Raw genomic sequence first — 20,406 nt, forward strand, 5'->3', positions numbered from 1 at the left:
GCTCACTTGACCCCATTCCTGAACCTACCGGAACGCTGTAGCTGCTGTTGCATCATTGCCAGATGCAGAGGTGTCCCAGGACGAGGGCTTAGGAGAGGGTGACTAGCAGCCGGTAAATGGTAAAAGGGTTGACTCAGGATTGGGCCAGGTATTCCTTGTAAATGAGTCAGATCCATCCCAGGAGGAAGCACACCTGTTGGACAGAAAGAAACTGGTGAGACGTAATCTTATGTGGAAATTTTCAAGCTTGACTGTTTAGTTTTGCTGATCTGAAAGTTTATTAAGAGTGAAAAAATGTTCAAACTAGGTCCCTAATCATTTAAGGAATCTTAGGTGAAGGTGTGGATTGGATAGGAACCACTGCCCTCCAGTTAGATGGAAAAATCTAGTAACATGTTTGTAGAGATGAAAACCTCCCCCAGCACAGCACTTTTTATCAGTTCGAGCAACTGTTACCATGTCAGGTTAGAAACTCACCAGCTTGGAGCAAAGTTGTAAGATGCTGTGGATGTAGTCCCTGGGCCAGCATCCTTTGGACCAACCCTGGGTGAAGCTGGTGGGCAGGCCGAACGACTGGGACATGGGGGACAAGGGGTACTTGGTGGACAGGACGGAGAAAAGGTGTTCCTGGAACTGGGGATGCTAATGTGGGTGTTTTTCTCCCAGTTGCTTTAGGTCGATAATCTTGTTCTTTGGTGTAACGGTTGGTCTGGGACAGTGGGGTGGAACACGAAGACCGCTGCAACGTTGACAGTTTGGGATTTGTAGTGGGAGAATAGTCCCGATCAGCGCTGGGCACGGCGTTAGATGACAGGAGGTGCTCTGTAAGGACCCAGACAGAGTATCTGAGTGTTGGCAACCTTCTCCCATACACAGTGTCCTCACAAAGATCTAGTAATCTCCTTCTTTAGAAAGCACACAATCCTTATTTGATCCTCTCAACAAATTTAGAGGATTATATCATAGGGATCATCAGTTTGCCTTATGAACAGGCCCAGTCAAGGTCATAGGGTTAAGTCGGGGACAGAGCTGGGACTAGACCCCAAGTTTTCTAGTCTTCAGCACTTTGTTGGAATAGAGCTTATCTTTGCTACACTCTAAAAACCCAAAGCCTCTGAAGCTGAAAATGATATAACTCTTTAAGTTCCTGTTTTTATTTTTATAATCCTCTCAACCCAGGAATAGCTATGGGCAAGTGAGCCTGGTGTATCAGGTGTGGTGGTCTAACTCAGTTGGGTACCCTGCTCTGCCCTATGGCTGTGGTCTGGATCTGTGAGGGAGCTAGTCCTATCCTAGTCAGGTGCTTGGAAATAACGTGTTTTATTTTATGTTATTATACTATTAACAGTTGTCCCAATTTTTGCCCCGTAACAACATACTTCTTAAGAGCCTAAGTGGAAAATCAGGTAAGAGTCAAATTATGCAAATCCATTGCAACAGAAAGTTTAAATAGCAATTACAGTCTGGTAAAGGAATGTTGATAGCCATTTTTAGTAGGACCAACAGGATTTCCTTTTTTCCTCCAGCAGCTTCCTTATAGGCAACAAGCTCTTACACCAATACTCTAGACTTGTGTAAACCTAACTTATCAGAATGTTTCACCATGTCCTGAACAATCTCAACTGTGCAACTCTTAAAAGCCTCTCCACATCTTCCATGGGCTCTCCACACTTCCTGTGTCCTTCAGTCACTGCACAGGTTTTGTTGGATATGTTGTCTCCACAGACTGGAGAGAATCTTTCAGAAGTAACACTGGTCGAACTATATTTATTTACCAAACAAATGTACTAATAATTCAACTTTGTGGCCTAAATAAACTAAAGCTCATTCCTTCCTAATACTAGTACTCATACCATTATTGTAAGGTTGGTTAGAAAATTTTTTTTAGATTAGTCAGAATTCAAGTGGCTAAGTGATTATAAGCTGGTCCAACCCTTCTCACTGTCAAACCCAGAAATGTGGTCCAGAACAGCTAAGGTTCTTGCCCAACGCTTTGTAGACAATCAGGTCAGGCTGGTCAGCACTCAAGCCCGTGTCTCCTCTGTCACATATTTGGGCAATACACCTTCAACAGCTCTGTAGTACCTTCACTGGCCTTCTGAGTGTCCTCTTTACTGTCACCAAGAGCTGCTTTTCCAGATGCAGGTTCCTCTTTGCTTTTCTCTTTGCTCTCATACATCTTACGAATCACTGAGGTAGGGGTGAAAGAAGGAGAAAGCTGCAGAGAACAACGATTAGTATTAATTAGCACATTCTTTAAATGCCTTTCCTCAATCAAGCCAAGATTAACCTGCCAAACTACTCAGCAAGTTGCAGAGTCCCCTTATTGGCTACCTGTGACAGAGGCTAACACCCAACTTCAAAGGTTCTGGTCTCTAGCTACCAGAGGTGAAGAAACAGGATGCACTAAATAGACTGTGTCCTAGTGCATCATGCCTTGCTCACAACCCACTTTCATCAAAACCCAGACTTAGCTGTAACATAAAGGTAGTCAAAGCACAGAGCTTCAACCTATCTTTATCTGTGGTGATGGGGACCCCCCTATACAGCTGCCACTTCCCAGCCAAGGCATTAGGCTGGGAAGAGGGGAAGAACGTGGCCAGAAATACAGCCTGGAGCAACAGTACTTCAGCCATGAAAGGGCATTTCAGAGAAAACCTCAGAGCCTAAATTTCTCTATATAGCAAGTCCTCATTTAATGTAATAATGATAGGTTCTATAACTTAAAGCAAAATGACATACACTGAAACCAATTCTACCATAGGTTAATTGATACAAACAAGAGTTGTAGCTGTAGCATCTCATCAACATTAAAACCAACAGACAATGAACCGAACAGTATCTGAGGACGTGCTGTATTCCTGATGCTTCCCATCTTAACATGCCTACCATAAAATTCAAAATGATCTTAGTATTCTTCTTAGTTACTAGGACTCTCCATTTGGGGTCATTCCCATCTCTTTATTGCCAATTTCTACTTTGATGATTGTGTGATGCATGTAACTCTTCTCATTAATCAACCCTAAATCATTGATGGCCGGAGACAGAGCATGAATTAGGAACATAAAAGCTCCTTCTGGACCCTGCCTTCAAGGTGCTTAGTGCAAAGACCTACTTGGGGTCCTGAACACAAAGTAATAGTTCTTCTCATAGGTCTGTTAGTTTTAACTAGGTGATAAAAACCTATGGAGAAGGAAACTTAATTAAAAAATTTAAAAAATTCTGATACATGAGTTAATTGCAAAACTAAAACTGTCTTCACAAATAAACCCTTTGTCCCAGCCACAAGTCATATAATAGTCATGAATCTGAATTTGTAACCTCACCATGTTTCACTGGATTCTCCATGATCTGACCCTAGTCACCCCACCCACCTCACTTCCTATCTTGAACCCTGTCCTTCCTACTCCAAATGCTCACTTGTCTGAAACATACTACATATAACCCATATGCTCCAGCCCATACTTATCTATCACACTTTCCCCAACATAGGGGCTTAAACTAGAATCCTAACTGTTAGACTGTATCCTGAAGGGGGAAAAGCTAATAAACAAACAGGTATGAAAGACTACTAAATCAGTTACTCCTGTGGAAGGCATTCAAGGACATTTGGGTTACAGTGATACACATAGGGACAACCAACAGGGAGAAACCTAGAACCCTGAAGTCATTTACAAAGGCAAAGGTCACTGACCATGCTTGTGATGGAGGCAGCGGGGGCAGGGGAACAGGCATTCCCTCTGTGCACCGGTGCCGGCGACTTGGTCACTCGCTGTTGCCTGTGAACAAACCAAGTTATCAGTGGGAGCCCCAAGCTGGTCAAACTCTTTAAGTCCTACAATCACAAAACACTCAAGACCAGCCTAGTACTTCAACAAGATGGAGACCAATGATTTAGGTAGAGGGGACAGGGTTAGGCACTTGGGAAGACCTTGGGATTATAGAGTTATCCAGGGCTGGTGTACAGTTTATTTGTAGACTATACCAGTGAAGTAGGCTAGGGAGGGCTTTCATTCTGTGGGCCAGGCTGTGACCCAGAGGGTAGAGAGCAGCACTGACTAGTACAGTGCCTGGCATAGAAGTGATACTCTCTGGGGCACTGGTTCAAATCAAATATAGCACCAACAGTTTCAACTGTTTTAAGACCTAGTTACATGCAACATTCCCCACCACTCCTGGTCTACACAGAAGGCTGATCCCAGGCCTCCCAAATAAAGTTTAAAATAAACTTGCATTCTCTCCCAAGACATTCTAGTCATTCTGCCTTAACATGGAAGAAAGAAAACAGGAAAACAGTTGGTGAAGATATAAATAGGTTGAGAGAAGAATGAATTGTGTGAGCTTATTGGCTAATGAAAGCTTCACTACATTTCAGCCATGTCAGACCTTGTTACCACAAAAGCCAAAGCCCAAGTACAGTCAGTGACTCTGAAGTTCTTACAAGCAGATGGAAATGCAAAACCCACAGCCTCTTTCCAGTCTCTAAGAGGGTAAGCCCCACTGCTGCCACACTGAGACCCGGAACATGACAATTAAGGGAGAAACAGATTAGTGGTATTCAGAGTGATTAAAATGTAAACCCCAAATCAGGCTATGATATAACCCTTCTGATAAATGTACCTGAGCACCTACTATATGCTAGACACTATTCTAGGTGCTGGGGATATAGCAATAAACAAAAGACAAAACCCCCCAAAACACTCTGGCCTCATAACATTCTTGTGGCTACAGAGTAGAGAGGCATTACTACGGGCAGACAGACAGACAAAAGAAATTATGCTAGAAGGTGGTAAGTAGAATAAATAAAGCAAGGCAAGGAGACAGTCCCGTCTGTTGGGGGACACAACTATACACAGGGTGCTCGGGAAGGCCTGAGAGGCAGCTGACATTTGATCCATAACATGAAGGTTCCAATGACATTAACTTGGGTCTACTTACTAGTTTCATGTAAGTCACACTTTGAAAACCTAAGTTCCTGTATCTGTAAAATGCAGTTATTTATCCCATTTACCTCACAGAATTGTTGCTAAGAGCAAATAAAATTCTGAATATCTAAAGTGACTGAAAGTTAAAGAACCATGTCAGTGAGTATTAGATAACTATATTATATTGTAGAGAAATCCAGTGACAGGGACTCAGTTGATTAGTTCTGAGCTCTCTGTTAAGGCTGATGGCTACTCAAGATAGGGTGCACTTATGCAGTGGTACATGGGACTTGCTGGTCTCAATGTTTTTGGAAAGTGTCAGCATATAAAACCAACTACAGGAAGGCACTGAGACACAGATATGGCAAATAAAAAAATCACACCAAAACATAAAAACTCCTTGATTACGAAGTACTTAAGGGCAGGAGTAAACTGTTCTTAAAGGCCAGACAGTGGTCACTTCTGGGGTGTAAAAGGGGTGTTACTAGGACAGGGCACACAGAGGACTTCTGGGTAGCTAACAATGGAGTTTGCCTAACACATTTGTTTAATGCAGTTTTATTTTACAATAAAAAGAATACTGCTAACCCCCCATCCAACTTATGATTCATTTCACTTTACTACTTGTTACAACTAGCAGAAAGGAGAGTGAAGTGAGTAATCATTTGTTAATGGCTCTGATCAACTAAACCTACATCAAGGGGTAGTTTGATAACCTGACAAGGAATCTGTGGGGGAGGAAGCTAAGCAGTTTTACTTTTCATCATTTCATAAGGATAACTGCAAATAAGGAGTGATGCTAACTACCTTTGTAAAAATGAACCCTTTAAATCAAGATTATAAATAAAATTATACAGGATGAAAAGCAGTAGGATTCAATTATTTCCTTTACTAAACATCAGTGAGAGGGAATTCTCACCACATGTTGTATAACATATCAGTGTTTACAATAGAATTATACTGGATAATTTGCTAATTTGAGGAAAATTAATTTGCAACCCCCACAAAGGTAGGATTAGTGACTTACCTGTTTCTGAACCCATCTCTGGTTCTGTCCACTTGTGGTTTGCCAAAACCAGGCTGATAGAAGTTTGCTGCCTGCATTGCAAGGTCGTGTGGCAGGGCCAGCCCCTCTAAAGCTGCCTGTTGCAATTCTAGCTGGCTCATCTGCTGGACAGAAGTGGCAGAAGAGGATCAGAAAAATGAGGTCAGTGACCTTAATACAAAAGTCTCTCTTCACTCTCTTTAAGCAGTAACTGAGAGAAATTAGATGCTGCAACCTGACTAAATCATGCTATCCACCAAAAAGGATTTTAACTATTTAAATATAACCAATTTTCTAGACTTCACTTGAATTATAGATGAGTTTGAATTATAGTTCAAAACCACTTTCAAGAATTGCAGCGATCTAATTCTCCATCCCATAAACAACAATTCGGGTGAAAAGCAAGCAACAGATTGTGTTTGAGAAAGAGCTCAGCTGGACCTGGGCTGTGACAGGGCTCATGGGCTTGCGCATGCCTTGGAATGGATCTCCGAGGAGCTGCTGTGGTCCTGGTGTGAAACCTGTTGGAAAAGTTACGGTATCAGTTGAGTGTCAAGACAGTACATGTTCATCAGAGACATTATGACCAATGCATGCTGCTTTTGGACACCATGGCTTTTGAGAAGTACTGATTTCCTGGGCTGATGATGTCTCTTTTCTTACGTGCCCATCACAGTGGACTACGTGGATCTCAGCATTTAATGACCCAAATTGCTGCTATATCCATCTTCCCACTAAGCTGTCAGCTTTGTCCCTTTCAGAGCTGAGATCGCTATCTGTGGGAGAAGAGCTTTTCTGGCCAGTGATTTGGCTCATCATCATGCCAGCTGATATTAAAGCAGAAACCAGTGCTTTGAAGTTCACTCTTTCCACTTGTATCTCCCTAAATATAGAGGAAACACTACAAAAAACCTTTCTTGAGATATGACTAGGAGAGGCCAGGGTGGCCAGCAGCCTGAAGTAGTCCAGAGTGGTAGGAACACCAAGATTCTGCACAACACTTTGCTAAGATAGCTTTCTGGAAGTGCTTCTTCCATTCATATTCTGAATTGGCCACAACACCTGACAGTTGATGGTGTACTAATTTCATTAGGTTGGTAAAGAGCCACTACTATGACATATTCTATCAAGAAAAAACCTAGGAAGTCAAATTAACTTTCTTTTGGATTAAATTCCCCAAATAAGGAAGAATACTAAAGAGCTGGATCCAATTTAGAGTGATCTCAAAAGGAACAAAACAAAACTGTAACATGAACATGTTTATCTAGAGAGGCAGTTGGACATAAACTGTGTTCCACATTTGTGTTCCTAGCACCTCTGGAAAAAAGTGTATTGAATCCACACATCTCTTTTTAAAACCTTCAAGAATGCCCATGAAAAGGCTCTGCCAGGTCTAGTGGACAAATATAGCCTTTGTCAGGGGAGTGGTGGAGGGGCTGGGAGGGGAAATGTGAGTGGCATGACAGAGACGGGTGGACATCTACACACACAAGTACTTACCATTTGGTGATGGTATTCGAGGTCGAAGGTAGTCTGCGGAGGCTGCTCGCGTTTGAAACACCTGTGACAAGGGAGGAGAGGCTGCTCTTTGGCCCAGTAAAGATGATGTAGGCTCCAAGCTCCCCATAAGGCCACTCAGAAGATTGGAAGAGGCAGGTCTCTGAACTGGTGGACCCAGAAGTTCCTAAAGCCAGAGAAGTCAAATCCTTGTGAGCAAACCTACTTCTCCCTTCTAGTCAGAGGCTATGGGTTAGGGATTAACTTTCAGAAGCCAGTGATGAATCTCCCTCATGCTCCACTGAAGCACTTGTCACAGGTATATGCCACATATTTCTCTAAACGTTCAGCTAGCAACACTGCTATAAATTAGTACTATAATACAGGTTAGATACTTTAATATTTCCATATAAATTGCAAGCCTGCAAACTGGACACCAAGGGCTTACTTTGTCATCTGTTTTTTAGCCACCTCCCCACCCCATGTTGAGATTAACAGTGACAAAGGTGGTGACACATCCTCAATTACCAGGCAACATGGATCATTATCTAAGGCCCAAAGCTGGATCACTGCAAAACACCAGGTCAGAAGACTCCAAGGCCTTGGTGTAAGATTGTTAAGTACCTGTAAGATGTTCTTAGGGACAGGCTGGCCTGGAGTCTCAGTGGGGGTCATCAAATGGCTTTCAAGGTTTCGCTAAAAAAGTCAAAGGAAAACTTATTTTAAAGTTCTTACACATTTAAAAGTTGGGGACCATTAGAAAGCATTAAAAACTTTTCAGGGAGTCAAAACTTAACAGCAGAATGATGTCAAAGTCACAAAAAACTAATTTAGATCAACCTGTTCTCTCAACACACAGGGCCCAAAGATCTGGGAACAAAAAGAATCTTCACATGTACTTGTAGAGTCCACTCAGAGACCTTCAGACAGGCAAAGCCTTTTCCTCCCTGTAGGAACCCTAGTCCATTTTGCTGCTTCTAACACTGTGACCACAAGAAGGGAGAAACCAAGTGGAAAAGAGGGGAGCACTTATTTAGTTAGAAGCATATGCAGGAAGTTTTGATAATTTATAATTTTCATTTTTTGAGGCACCCTTTGCTACCCTTTATCTTTAACAAGACTTATACACCAGATGATACTAAAAATGTAGTAAATGACATACAGGTTTGGCCAGAACTGTTATATTTCAGAGTTTCACATTTCAGGAAATTTAACTTTTATTATTTATAAGAATGCTATTTCAAATGGGTCTCATGTACAGGGTGAAATTCAATTCCTCCACTTTTTATTATTTTAAGGCAGCAGCAGTTACATCTTGTATCCATCTTGCATTACCTCCTGCACTTCAGTACATCCTTATGCCCAAGTGCTTTCTTTGGTAGTTTCCCTTCCACTAGAGGGAGATGCCAAGGCCCACAGCACTGTCTTCAGGCAGGACAAAAAGCCCAAGGATATCCAAATGTTTTGTTGTTAGTTTTAGAACTGGGACTGATTGCAGGTGATTTTAATAAGAGATATCCTCAAGAGTTATTTAATTCTATCAAAAAAATAGGCAGCTTTATACTTAATGGTTTACTATATTTGGAGGATACAGTCTACAATTCAATTTGAAATGGAGTTTAGATTGAACCAACATGATCTATTTGGGGGATGAAACAATATAATTGAACCTACACAAATGCAGGCAGATCAGAAATAGTATACATAACACACATAGCCAGAGTAATTAAAGACTTGGTTTTTAGATATAGACCATGAATCAACATGCAAGTCAAGCAGAATTGTGGAATAATGCCTGGTATGCTTATTACATTACTTTTCTCGTTGCTTTCTTTTCTAGGTTATATTGAGTTTGTGTTACTCTTTGCCTAGCAACTTGAATTTTATCATTCATCCCTTATGTAGGTGTGTTTGAGGCTCATTCCCTTGGCTAAAACCAGATATATTTCAGAGCACCAACACAAACGTTGAAATAGTTATCCTGACAAGTTTCAGGGTCAACTCTGTTACTATCAAGCCCTAGAATCACATCCATATCAGAAAGAAAATGTTCAAAAGCATCAGGTTAACTGTTGAATCTTTATTTACACTAAAAGAAACTACTTACAAGATTTGACCCAATCAGCAAGACACAAGGGTAACAAGAACAGTTGTGATCTTTTAATCTGGTCCTCATTTGAAAGATTTTGTATCTAATAATTCTTTGTAATGCAAATAACTCTAAAGTAGTTTACAAGAAACATGTTCCTAAACTGACATGGTGTGGTCAGATACACAGGAATAACTCTACCTTTCAGAGATGCCACCTTTCAGAGGTGGACCGTCCTAACAGTAAGGCTTGAACAGTGGCACCTCTGTTGGAATCTCTATCACTAACCACTGGGCATATAAGAAACAATAAAAATCAGCTCCCTCCCATGGTCAAGGCATAGTGAATCAAACAGCTATGGCTGCCACTGCTAACTCAGATAAGGTGTAAGGAGAAAACAAGAGGCAACACTCAATTTGGTACATTTGTTGTAATTTAGCAAATGGAGTAAGTCTGTTTTTATTATTCAGATTTACTCTGCTTTGTTTATCACTTTGTCTCATCGAGGGTAGCAATACTGACACACAGGTCATGGCTGAGAACCACCCTCTAATGTGTTATGACAAAGACCAGTCCATGCTACACACCTGCATTTACTGATATGCTGTCACCTCGTAACTCAACTGAATGCCTAAAGGTGTTTTACAAGTTTGAAGTCAGATTTTTCTACTAGTAAATTAACAGAATATAATTGTCTTGAAAAAATCCATCCTTTATAAATGATTTGTGTAACTGCCAACTGCCTAATCAAGAAAGCAGATAATCTAGAATAGATCAGACTATAAAAATATAGTAAGTTATTTTAACAAGTAGCTGAAACACAAAACTTTCTTTGAAGCATATCCAAAAACATTTTTTGTAGCAGTGACTTTAGAAAGTTATGTCTGAATCTTTCAATCTTTATACTGTCACGCACAATATATATAGATTAACTACAAACCTACTTTTTCTAGTAACAAATAGTATTGCAATAAATAAAGCACACAAAAACATCAAGGACCAAACTGACTAGTAAAAAATTTCCAACTTACTCAGAATACCATTTTTTAAATACATTTATTGTGGGAAATGGAATAAAAAAAGAGAAAAGGAGAAAAGGCTTGAGTCTGTGTCAAATACTTACGCTGACTTTGGGCTGAGAAGGCAAAGTCCCACTTGCCTTCATGGTGCTCACTAGCTTGTTGAATGCAGTCATATCTCCATCTTTTTTGAGCTGTCGATTGCAGGTTACAGTATTCAGGGTCTCCTCTAAGTGTTCTGCCATGAATGGAGTTGAATTCTTCAGTTGATGGTCCACCTTCAAGCCCTTGAGCCCTGCTTCTACCTCTTCCACTGAAAGTACAACCCCTGAATGTGCTGAAAGGTTGAGAAAGTCCAGGTTAAGCCAAGCAAAGGAATATGTATGGTAGGAATTCTCTTTGGCTACCATAATGGTAGCCAAAAATAGACTGAAGACACTTAAAATCATTTCTGCTCAGTGGAAATAAGGTCATAATTATGTACTTAGTAAGAGATGGCATAAACTCAACCTAAAAAGCTTCAGTGCTAGAAACTGAGGGACTACAACCATGGAGTGTTAGGCTTTAAGACTAGACAAGATCTTGCTGCCAGGGACAAGAATCCCAGATGGTCCACTATCAGCAAGACTGCACCAGCTCTATGATTACTGTATCACTAAGGTTTTATGTTGAAGGCTTATAACCTCAGCAAGAACATGGCAGACTGGGGCAAAGATGTAAGGAGCTGCCTGATTTTGCTCAGGAGGACAACATTCACTAAGGTGTTATAAACGGGCTCCTGGTAAAGAGGAGAGGTTGTTGTAAAAGTTATTATAGGGCCCAGGAACCACTGACTACCAGGTTCTCAAAGAGGTGGTACTGTTTGGTAGTGTTTAATATTCTTTACGTTTTTTTAAAGAATATTAAAACCTACCATATGCTTGATTTTTGATAAAACAACAGTATGTTATAATTAACTGCCTTAAGACTGAGCATTCAGGCTTTTTCAGCTACCTAAAGCAAACTCTAATAAACACTTACAGCTCTCTTTAAGTTTTTCTTTATTTGCAGAAAGGCTGGAAAGAAGAGGTTTTAAATCCACTTTGGCTTTCTGTAGCATTTCTAAAATATCCACTTTATTTTCAGCATGGTCTTCCAATGGTATAGGAGCAAAATAATTCCCCGAATTCTGTCCAGGAGAGAGGATGGCTGGCTCAAAACCTAATATTGCAGGTAAATATATTCATAATTAATCAGTCCCCATAAAGCAGAGAAACATATCTTCAATAGTATGAAAAGGACACAAATTGAAGGCTGTTTTCAGTATCTAAAGACCCTTTAATTCTAATGGACCCATGATTAATGAAGACAATGAACAACATTAGAGAAAGCTCAAGTCTATGTCCAAGGCCAGAATCTGAAGCCACTTTACCTGCAAGTCTCTCCAGTTCTTCATGTGGTGTTGACCCAAGACTGCTGGATCTGCTTCCTGATCGGCTTGGGTTAGAGAACCACCTACTGAACCGACTGGCAGAGACTGACCCTTCTCCCAGAACATCTTCTATCATCTAAAGGGAAAGACAAAAGGAGCTAAGACAATAGTTTCTAGGTGAAAGGACAAGAAGGTTCAAATTCTGAAAATGGGCCACTTACTTCGATACTTCCTTTAAAGCAGCTGACCTGAAGGTAAATACCATCAGAACTTGGGATTTTGAACATCTTTCATTTTTCTTCCCTCCTGGGTCATTTCTGAGTAACCCGAACTTGGGCATAATCAACAATGTACTTTCTAAGCATATAAAGCAATAGCTCTGTGCCACAGAAAGTGTTTTGATTTTCTGTCCTTTGCTTCATTAGAAAATTCATGAACTACTCAGAGGACATAGTTTCAAAATCAAAATGGGCACCAGAAGTAAAGCATTCCATTGCCAAGCTGAGGAGTGGCCTTCAACTAAACAGCAGGTATGGAGAGCTGATGAAAGAAAATCCTTGCTTCAAACATTCTCATGGTTGTGATGAACATCATAAAATTTAATGCTGATAATTTCAGAAGCCAAAAGCTAAAAAGTAGAGCTCATAAGGATCACAATTCCAAGTCAAAGTTTAGAAAGTGTCAGTGTGGAAGATAAACTTTTAACTGATCTCTACCATCTGTATGAACTTAATGGGGAGTTTTCAGGTGTTTGTTTTGTTTTAAATCCAACTTTTATGGTTTCTAGTTCAATTATTAAGGCCTATTAAATGATGTACTCTGATAAGAATAATTTCAACACTTTCATAATAGTAATTTCTACTACCAATTCTTAAAAACTACACTTAAGCATTTTTTAAATGAAAATTTCAATTCTACCCTCTGATAAGTCCAGTTAAATACCCAAATTGATCTTTATGCAGTATTCTTAGCAATGTTTAGAAAAAACGAGAAAATGCAAACATCAATCCAAAATTGAGGCACATCCTTGAAAATAAGGCTTACACTTTTACTTGTATACCAATAATAAACAGAAAACACATTCTCCTCTGTTAGTGACTTTTATCTGAAGTCTGAAACCCACTGTTTCCAAAGTTCAGCGTGGAAGGTAGGATTTATTCTGTTATCCTTTCTTGAAGAATTTTCTCATAACACAAACTTAAACTAAGCCACAAAATACTTTCACATAAAAAAAGAGATTTTAATTCAAGGCACTAACTTGATTATTACTTGTGGTACTTCTATTTTCTGAGGTATTATTTAGTTTCAATCACATTCCACTTGCAGACTCTTAGAGGTGAAATAATGCTGACTGTTAAGTGCACTTGCAATAATTAAAGTATAAGAGAAGCACTGAGTGGTGGGGCACTGTGAAAAATTGGGGATGGTACCCAACATACATTCACCTTAGTGATAAACAGTATTTAAAAAGTAACTAAAAGCTATACCTATTAAAAATATTTTCATGTTGGATAGCATTTGAAATTTTACAAACAGCATAAATGGCTTTACATTTTAATTCTTTTTATTTCCTCTGATCATACTGCATAAGAAAAAAGTCAGAAGATAGAAGGAGTATAAAAAAGTAAAGGACTTGAATATAAAGTATCTGGACATTTTCTAAAGATAGAGTAAATGTTGAGAAAGTCATTTCCATATTTTGATCAGCTACAAACTTTGTTTCATTTAGAGTGTCTAAATTTTATTATAGCTAAAACATACAACATAGGAATAATTACATTTATACACATTTACTGAAAATGGCAATTTCAAGAAACTAAAGCATTTTAAACTCAAAGAGAGTCCTTAAGGTTTTTATCTAGTTGGTCACCTTTACCACAGAACAAGCTGGGATGCTCTAACAGTAGTGCCTGCTTCCCAGCTCCCGAGCACAGAAAATGGACACCTGGACCCATAGCCCCAACTTCCTGGTCAAGACATCCTCTGCTACATGCTTGTCAGCCATTGGCTGGTTAAGAGAAGCCTGTGAACTGTATTCTGTTATGTTTCTGCTGTTCTTTCTAGATTAAATTTTTAATAGCATTTTTAAGGTAACCTATTAGTCTGGTTCCTCAAACAAAGGTCACTTAGACAAGCTGCATCTTAATATTCATATTTTGATTATCAGATACTGTTAAATACTTTTGCTCTCTGAAAATTACTAGGTTTTATTGGTCAATGCTTTTATTTCCACTTTTACATAAATTTCTGTATTTTTGTACTTGTTTCATTGTAGTTTGATTTGGGGGGGGATTTCTTTATTTTTTTTTTTAAAGGATTTTACTTGCTTTTAGTGAGAGGGTAAGGGACAGAGAAAGAGAGGGAGAGAAACACCAAAGTATAAGAGAAACACTGATCTGTTGCCTCTTGCATGCCCCAATAGGGGTCCTGGCCTGCAACCCAAGCCATGTGCCCTGACTGGGAATTGAATTGGCAACCTTTTGGTTGGGGGGGCAACAACAAACTCACTGAGCCATACCAGTCAGGGCTGGGATCTCTGATCAATGCATTTAAAACTACACATTTTCTTCTAAGCATACTTTTGACTATATCACCAAGAATTTTGTTATGTTCCTGTTTATCACTCTAAATAGTTTGGGATTTTTGTTTTGATTTTCTTTATTCTTCATTCAATATACTTAAGCACTTGTTATGTGTTAGGCACTGTGGTAAGAGTTGCATAATAGCTAAAATAAACTTACTTGTAATTATTTAACTGAAATTATTTACACACATGACCCAAATTTTCAGTTTGTGTTTGTGGCTGTCAACTTGTAACGTACTGCAACGCAGTGAATTAGCCTACAGATACAGGTTTCTACCTATTAATACCCCAAATTTATGTAGAAGTGCCAAGTACTATTTCAAGCACTTTACATAACATTTGTTAAATGACATTCATGTCCTATATAGCTGTTCTAACTTATTTTTCCCAATTGACTGGTCATTTTCTGAGCACTGTTATCAGCGTCCAGCTGGTTATACACACAGTCAGAGCATCAGTTTTTATTGATCCCAGTTTTGCTTTTAAAGGAATCTTTTATAGTATATGCACCTTAATGAACAGTACCTCCATGAAAGAAAAAACACGGGTACCTACTGCTCTGCATCACCCAAGTTGTGGTTGAAGGTGAGGGCCAAAGGATAAGATGATACTGAGTTCCTCTTCCTCCCTTTTATGCTTCAGAGGGCAATGTAATTGTGGGGAATTAAGAGCAAAGACTATTAACTGAAACTGCGTAAATTAGAATTCAGTTTCTACCATTTACTAACTGTGTGACTTTGGGCAAGATATCTAAACCTCTCTGTGCCTGTTTCCTTATCTATAAAATGGAAATAGTAGTAAACTAATTTAAAATGGTTTTGTGAGGATTAAATGACTTATTTTATGTAAAGCCTGAGACACTTGGCACTATGTGTGTTAGTTAGCTATTATTTAAAGTTTAATTTTGAATTCTTCCTCTACCTCAGCACATAGGTAAGTTTTCTATATGTTCACATTTGGAGCCAAGTACAAACCTCTAAATCTTGGCCTTTGCTCTGAAAAATTTTTTGAAAACTTTTTACAATAAGATTTCATTGTCTTTGTAGAGAATGAAAAAAAAATCATTAAACCCACTTAGCATAAAAATAAAAAATTACATCCCCTCAAAAGCTAAGAATTCGACAGAACACTCAGTTTTATATCAAGTAAATTAAACTCACATCTGGATGAAATCCTTTTGCTAAAGTGAGCCAGTAAGGTATCTGGCTAGGAAACTTGTAGTTAAAATCGTGGCTACAACGTAAGAATAAAACTATGCAGTTGCCAGTTGATTTGGGGCCTCGCTCCTCACGCTCCAAGCCAAGTGTGGTCTTGGACCATGCTGGTCCATGCAGAGACAAGTTCAGAGAGTGTGAGTATATGCTCAGAAACTTTTTTTGTAGTTTTTCATCGCTGTGACATTTTTACTTTGAACTAAAGTACTGGTCCTCAATGGACTGGAAATAAAATCACAGAGAATTTAAGAAGTGCTGCCCTAGAAATAACTCGTCTGTAGCCCTATACCTAGGCTATGCAGTGTCTGCTCACCTATTTTGAGTGGCCATCTTTTGGAGGTTAAGGTGGGTCAGGAAAATGACAAGGGCCAATGTTGCTTATCTGTTGTGACAGGTTTCACCTGCTCATGCACTAATCAAACAAGGAGCAGTTGTAATTAAGCATTAGAGTCATTTAGGTTAAATTCCATGAACCATCAATTCTAAAGGAATGATCAGATTTAATTGTTGTAAATGGGACATTTGTAATGTACAGATGCTTCTGGTCAAATGCTTTTTAAATTATATTTCATCAGAGTTCTAGGCATTCTTTCAGCAACCATAGAGAACCTCATTTCTGTGTGTGTAGGCCACAACCATGTATTCTCTCCAAAAACCTGATGAGGCTCTATGAATCCCTAAGTGGCTGAAGTGGTGAGAACAAGGGCAGGTAGCAAATGAAGAACTGGGGTGTCTCACTGTTTCTACTTTAAAAGTCAAGAAAGACCAGACCTCAACAGTTTAACAACAACACTGATAGTATCCAAAATTCCTTTTCACTAAAGGTTTTCAGAACCATCACAGCACAAAGAAACCACCTAATCAGCCAACCTTACTCTAGGAATGCTGATCAGTGTGATATCAATCTTATTAGTTATAAAACTCCACCTCCACGGTTAAGTCTTTACAACAAATACTGAACTACTTAAAAATAAAAGCAGACAACATTCTTAAACATCTAAAGAATTCTTCTTAGTCCAATGCTACCAGCCTGGAAAAAGTGTTAACTAGTATAGATTTCTCACTTAAGTAATTTTCACTAAGACTCTCAAAGCCAACAAAAATTCAAAGCAGTTATCTGAATTCAAAAATTCAAATAAAAGCCTTGGCCGGTGGCTCAGTTGGTTGGAGCACAGTCCCATAAACCAGTAAGTCATGGGTTTGATTCTGGGTTAGGGCACATACCCAGGTTGTAGGTTCAATCTCTGGTCAGGGTGCATACAAGAAGGTAACTCATTGATGTTTCTCTGTTACTCTTTCTCTCCCCCTTCCTCTCTTTCTAAAAGCAATGAAAAGATGTCCTCAGGATTAAAAAAAATCTCAAATAATAGTTTATTCTAAAAAATTAAGAATAAAAATAAAAAACCCTCAAAACATCTAGCAAAACAATACTTTAAAATGATGGTATCTTAGCCCTGGCCAGGAGAGCTCAGTTGGTTGGAGCATCATCCCTGCACCCAAAGGCTGGGGATTCAATTCCAGGTCAGGGCACATCACCTAGGTTGTGGGTTTGGTCCCTGGTCACACATCACACCAATGTTTCTCTCTCTAAAATCAATAAAAATGGAAAAAAAAAAAAAGACATTATCTTAAAGACTCAGGTCAAATTTAACCATATAGTTGCTCCATCCATTTTATAAGTTCTGCTACACTCACCGAAGCCAAGCATGGCACCTTATCAAGGTTAAAGAACTCATTAAAGTCAAATTCTCCTGTGGACTGCTCAGGTAAGACAGCATCCCTTGGCACTTCCTGATCAGCAGCAGGCTCCTGTGCAAGGATGACCTCCACCTCATCCTCTTCAGCCACTCCTCCATTGCATTCGACAATGCCTGAAAGCAAAATCAGGACAAAAACAGTCTGATCAAGTAAACTGCTAAAGACTTGTTCTGGGGCTTCAACTATCATCACACATGCAGAAGACTTTAAAAGCACACTTCCTGTGCTAGCACAGTATTTACAATAGAAAAACAATTCTCTTCCTATGGAAGATAGAGGAAAGAAGGCTTAATAACAAGCCAAAACACCATTGTGATGAGAAAAGGGTTGTGGTCCCTCCTCTGCTCCCTCTTCAAGTTTCCCATAGTGTAGTGCAGTGATTTTTCAAGTGGTGTGCTGCAAGAATTTTTAAACTATGCTATAAACTGACTATTTAGTCAGGATACTGACTTCTTTTCCCTTAGACTGTCAAATAAAAGAATGACAACAGCCAACAGAACAATAGCCATCTGGTGTGAATGTCCAGTCTTGAACCCTGAATACATAGGTCATATAATAAAGTTGCATGTTATTGGTCACACTGCATTAAAGTACAGTTGTATCTGATTAATTGTTGGTACCAGAAATCCTTACGTTCAAGTATAGGCACCTGACTTTTTAAAAAAGTCACTTTGGTGAAAAAAAGGGTAGGTAGTTACTATTTTTTTATCAATCAAAATTATACTTATTATTTTGTCAGATCAGTAAAAACTGTATTTTTTGGTGTGCTGCAGAATTTCAGTAATTAGTTTCTGTGTGCCATGAGAAGAAAAAGGTTGAAAATTGCTGCTGTAGTGGATTGTTTCTCTAACAAAAACCTTTTTTAGCTCTTTTTATTATTATTTTGTTATTTATTTTTACAGAGACGGAAGGGGAGTGAGAGGAGAAAAACATCAATCAGTTGCTTCTTGCATACCACCCACCTGGGGGCCCGCAACCCAGGTATGTGTCCTGACCTAGAACAGAATTGGCAAACTTTTGGTTTGTGGGATGACACAAGTATCTTACTGCTTAAAAATGGAACCAAATTAATTTGGCTGTCTTTACACATTCATCTGTACCACCACATTGAGTCAGGGTCTAGCAACCTAAGTTATTTATGTGAAACCTAGCACGAGGGCAAGCTTCACTTGCCTACGGGATGGGTGTAATTCATCTTTCACGGCAAAGCTCCAACATTACCTCTTCTGGGAAGCGTGCCGGCCTATCCAGTTTTATCCTACCCAGCAAAATTGATCACTACCTTCTCTATTATCATGTTATTTCTCTAAGGTTTATCATACTGGTGAGACTGAACTCTGAGGGGCAGGTAACTTGCTCTAACTAGCTTTACCTATCTGTAGTGCCTGGCACATTCAAAGTTCAGTAATATTTGGTTATTAGGATAGAAAGGTAAGGTCTAAGTGAAGCTACCAAGAACTAATGTTTAAGAACTTTAACATTTTAGTTTTAGACACATTATGTGCAAAAAGCAAAATTCCTGGGATAAACTTTTTTTCTTTTTAAGTAAGTACACTGAAAGATTCTAGATATTCAACTTTTTAATTTGAAGAACAGAATTCCCAAAGCCCCACTCTGCAAAAGCACCTATATGAGAGTTGCCTGTAGTTTTGAGATAATAACAGATGTGAAAGTCCTCCTAGAAAAACAAGTGCCAAAGCCTGGACCCAGCCCTTCTCAAAAGTACCCAGTATTTAACACAGTTTTGAGATTAATCAGCCAGGATATTCGAGACCAAGAGAGGACACATGTTATCATCTGTACCATCTGCACTGTCATTCTAATAATGCTTCAGAGACCAAAGCAGGAACAAGTGAATAATAAGCAGCTTGCTTACCCAAGGTCTCAAAACTAGTAAGTGGCAGAGGCTTCAACCCTAGGACACCCATCAATGTTCTTCTACACCATAGGGGTGCCTGCCGCGTAAGGACCCTGAGCATTCTGAGAGCCTAAGGCAACCAGTAAGATTATCCTTTGTCATCCACGGACAAGGCAATGGGTAGTCTCTTCAATGGTCAGGATATGTCTATTGCCAACCAACAGAGACAAATGGTGCTCCTTAAAGACTGACATTTGAACTAAAATGACAGCTTTGGCAGAAATATCATTGTTCCTTTACAAAGAAACTGAGTGCTAGAGAAAGTAAACAACTCAACGCCTAACTGATGCCAAGTCTGTACTACAGCGATGCTTCTCCCTGACCCATTTTGCTCATGAGAACTTGCTGGCCCACTTCAGGCCTGACAAGCAACATACATTTTGCTGCAGTTTTGTGTCCCAACTTAAGGGTGGGAGCCAGAAGAGAATCTAGCAGACATGAGTAGAAATATGCACTAGCAGACAAACACAACTGGCCATTTTTATTATAATAGACTCAAAAGCCAAGGACCCAGGAAAAGGTAACTAAGGATAAGTTTTATCACGTATCAGAATGGAGATAAAATTTCATTACAGAGAATACAAATAAAAATTTTCTTTCCTATTGATGAAGGCTTTTAACAATTCCCCTCTTCTACATTAATATTTTTCCTGGTTATAAGTGTAATACATATTCAAATTATTTCATTCATTACCATATATACATCAGTTAGCATTGTACCCTATATAGAGTGGGTGCTCAATATGTATCTGTCTTAAAATCACGTAGGCAAGGAACATGTTTGTCTGGTTAATGGCTATACTCCCAGCACTAGTACGTGCCTGCAGAGAACTGCTACATGATAAATTCAGTAAAGCTGGAACAGAGACAGAAAAACAGACTAAAGGGAACTCACCATCCCTGCCCCTCCTTTCGTTGTTGCAGCCAAGATGACAGTTTATCTTAA

General features: G+C 39.3%; 1 protein-coding gene across 4 annotated transcripts in view; it reads right to left on the reverse strand.

Annotated features, from left to right (window-relative positions):
- The window catches only part of EIF4ENIF1 (eukaryotic translation initiation factor 4E nuclear import factor 1), a 41,983-nt gene that overhangs the window by 1,305 nt on the left and 20,272 nt on the right, over positions 1–20,406 (reverse strand). For 3 of the 4 annotated variants that reach the window (XM_037166783.2, XM_037166784.2, XM_037166781.2), the window contains exons 7-18: positions 17,480–17,655; positions 11,987–12,122; positions 11,596–11,775; positions 10,680–10,912; positions 8,092–8,163; positions 7,471–7,654; positions 6,412–6,491; positions 5,953–6,095; positions 3,695–3,779; positions 2,086–2,218; positions 478–822; positions 29–193 (exon numbers count right to left, since the gene is read on the reverse strand). In XM_037166783.2, coding sequence (XP_037022678.2) covers positions 29–193; positions 478–822; positions 2,086–2,218; positions 3,695–3,779; positions 5,953–6,095; positions 6,412–6,491; positions 7,471–7,654; positions 8,092–8,163; positions 10,680–10,912; positions 11,596–11,775; positions 11,987–12,122; positions 17,480–17,655 — 1,932 coding nt within the window. The remainder of the gene's footprint in view (positions 1–28; positions 194–477; positions 823–2,085; positions 2,219–3,694; positions 3,780–5,952; positions 6,096–6,411; positions 6,492–7,470; positions 7,655–8,091; positions 8,164–10,679; positions 10,913–11,595; positions 11,776–11,986; positions 12,123–17,479; positions 17,656–20,406) is intronic. The other variant, XM_037166782.2, reaches the window with a different exon arrangement.

This window comes from Artibeus jamaicensis, unplaced genomic scaffold, assembly GCF_021234435.1.
Source record: "Artibeus jamaicensis isolate MK-2021 breed Jamaican fruit bat unplaced genomic scaffold, CSHL_Jam_final contig_525, whole genome shotgun sequence".
Lineage (NCBI taxonomy): Eukaryota > Metazoa > Chordata > Mammalia > Chiroptera > Phyllostomidae > Artibeus > Artibeus jamaicensis.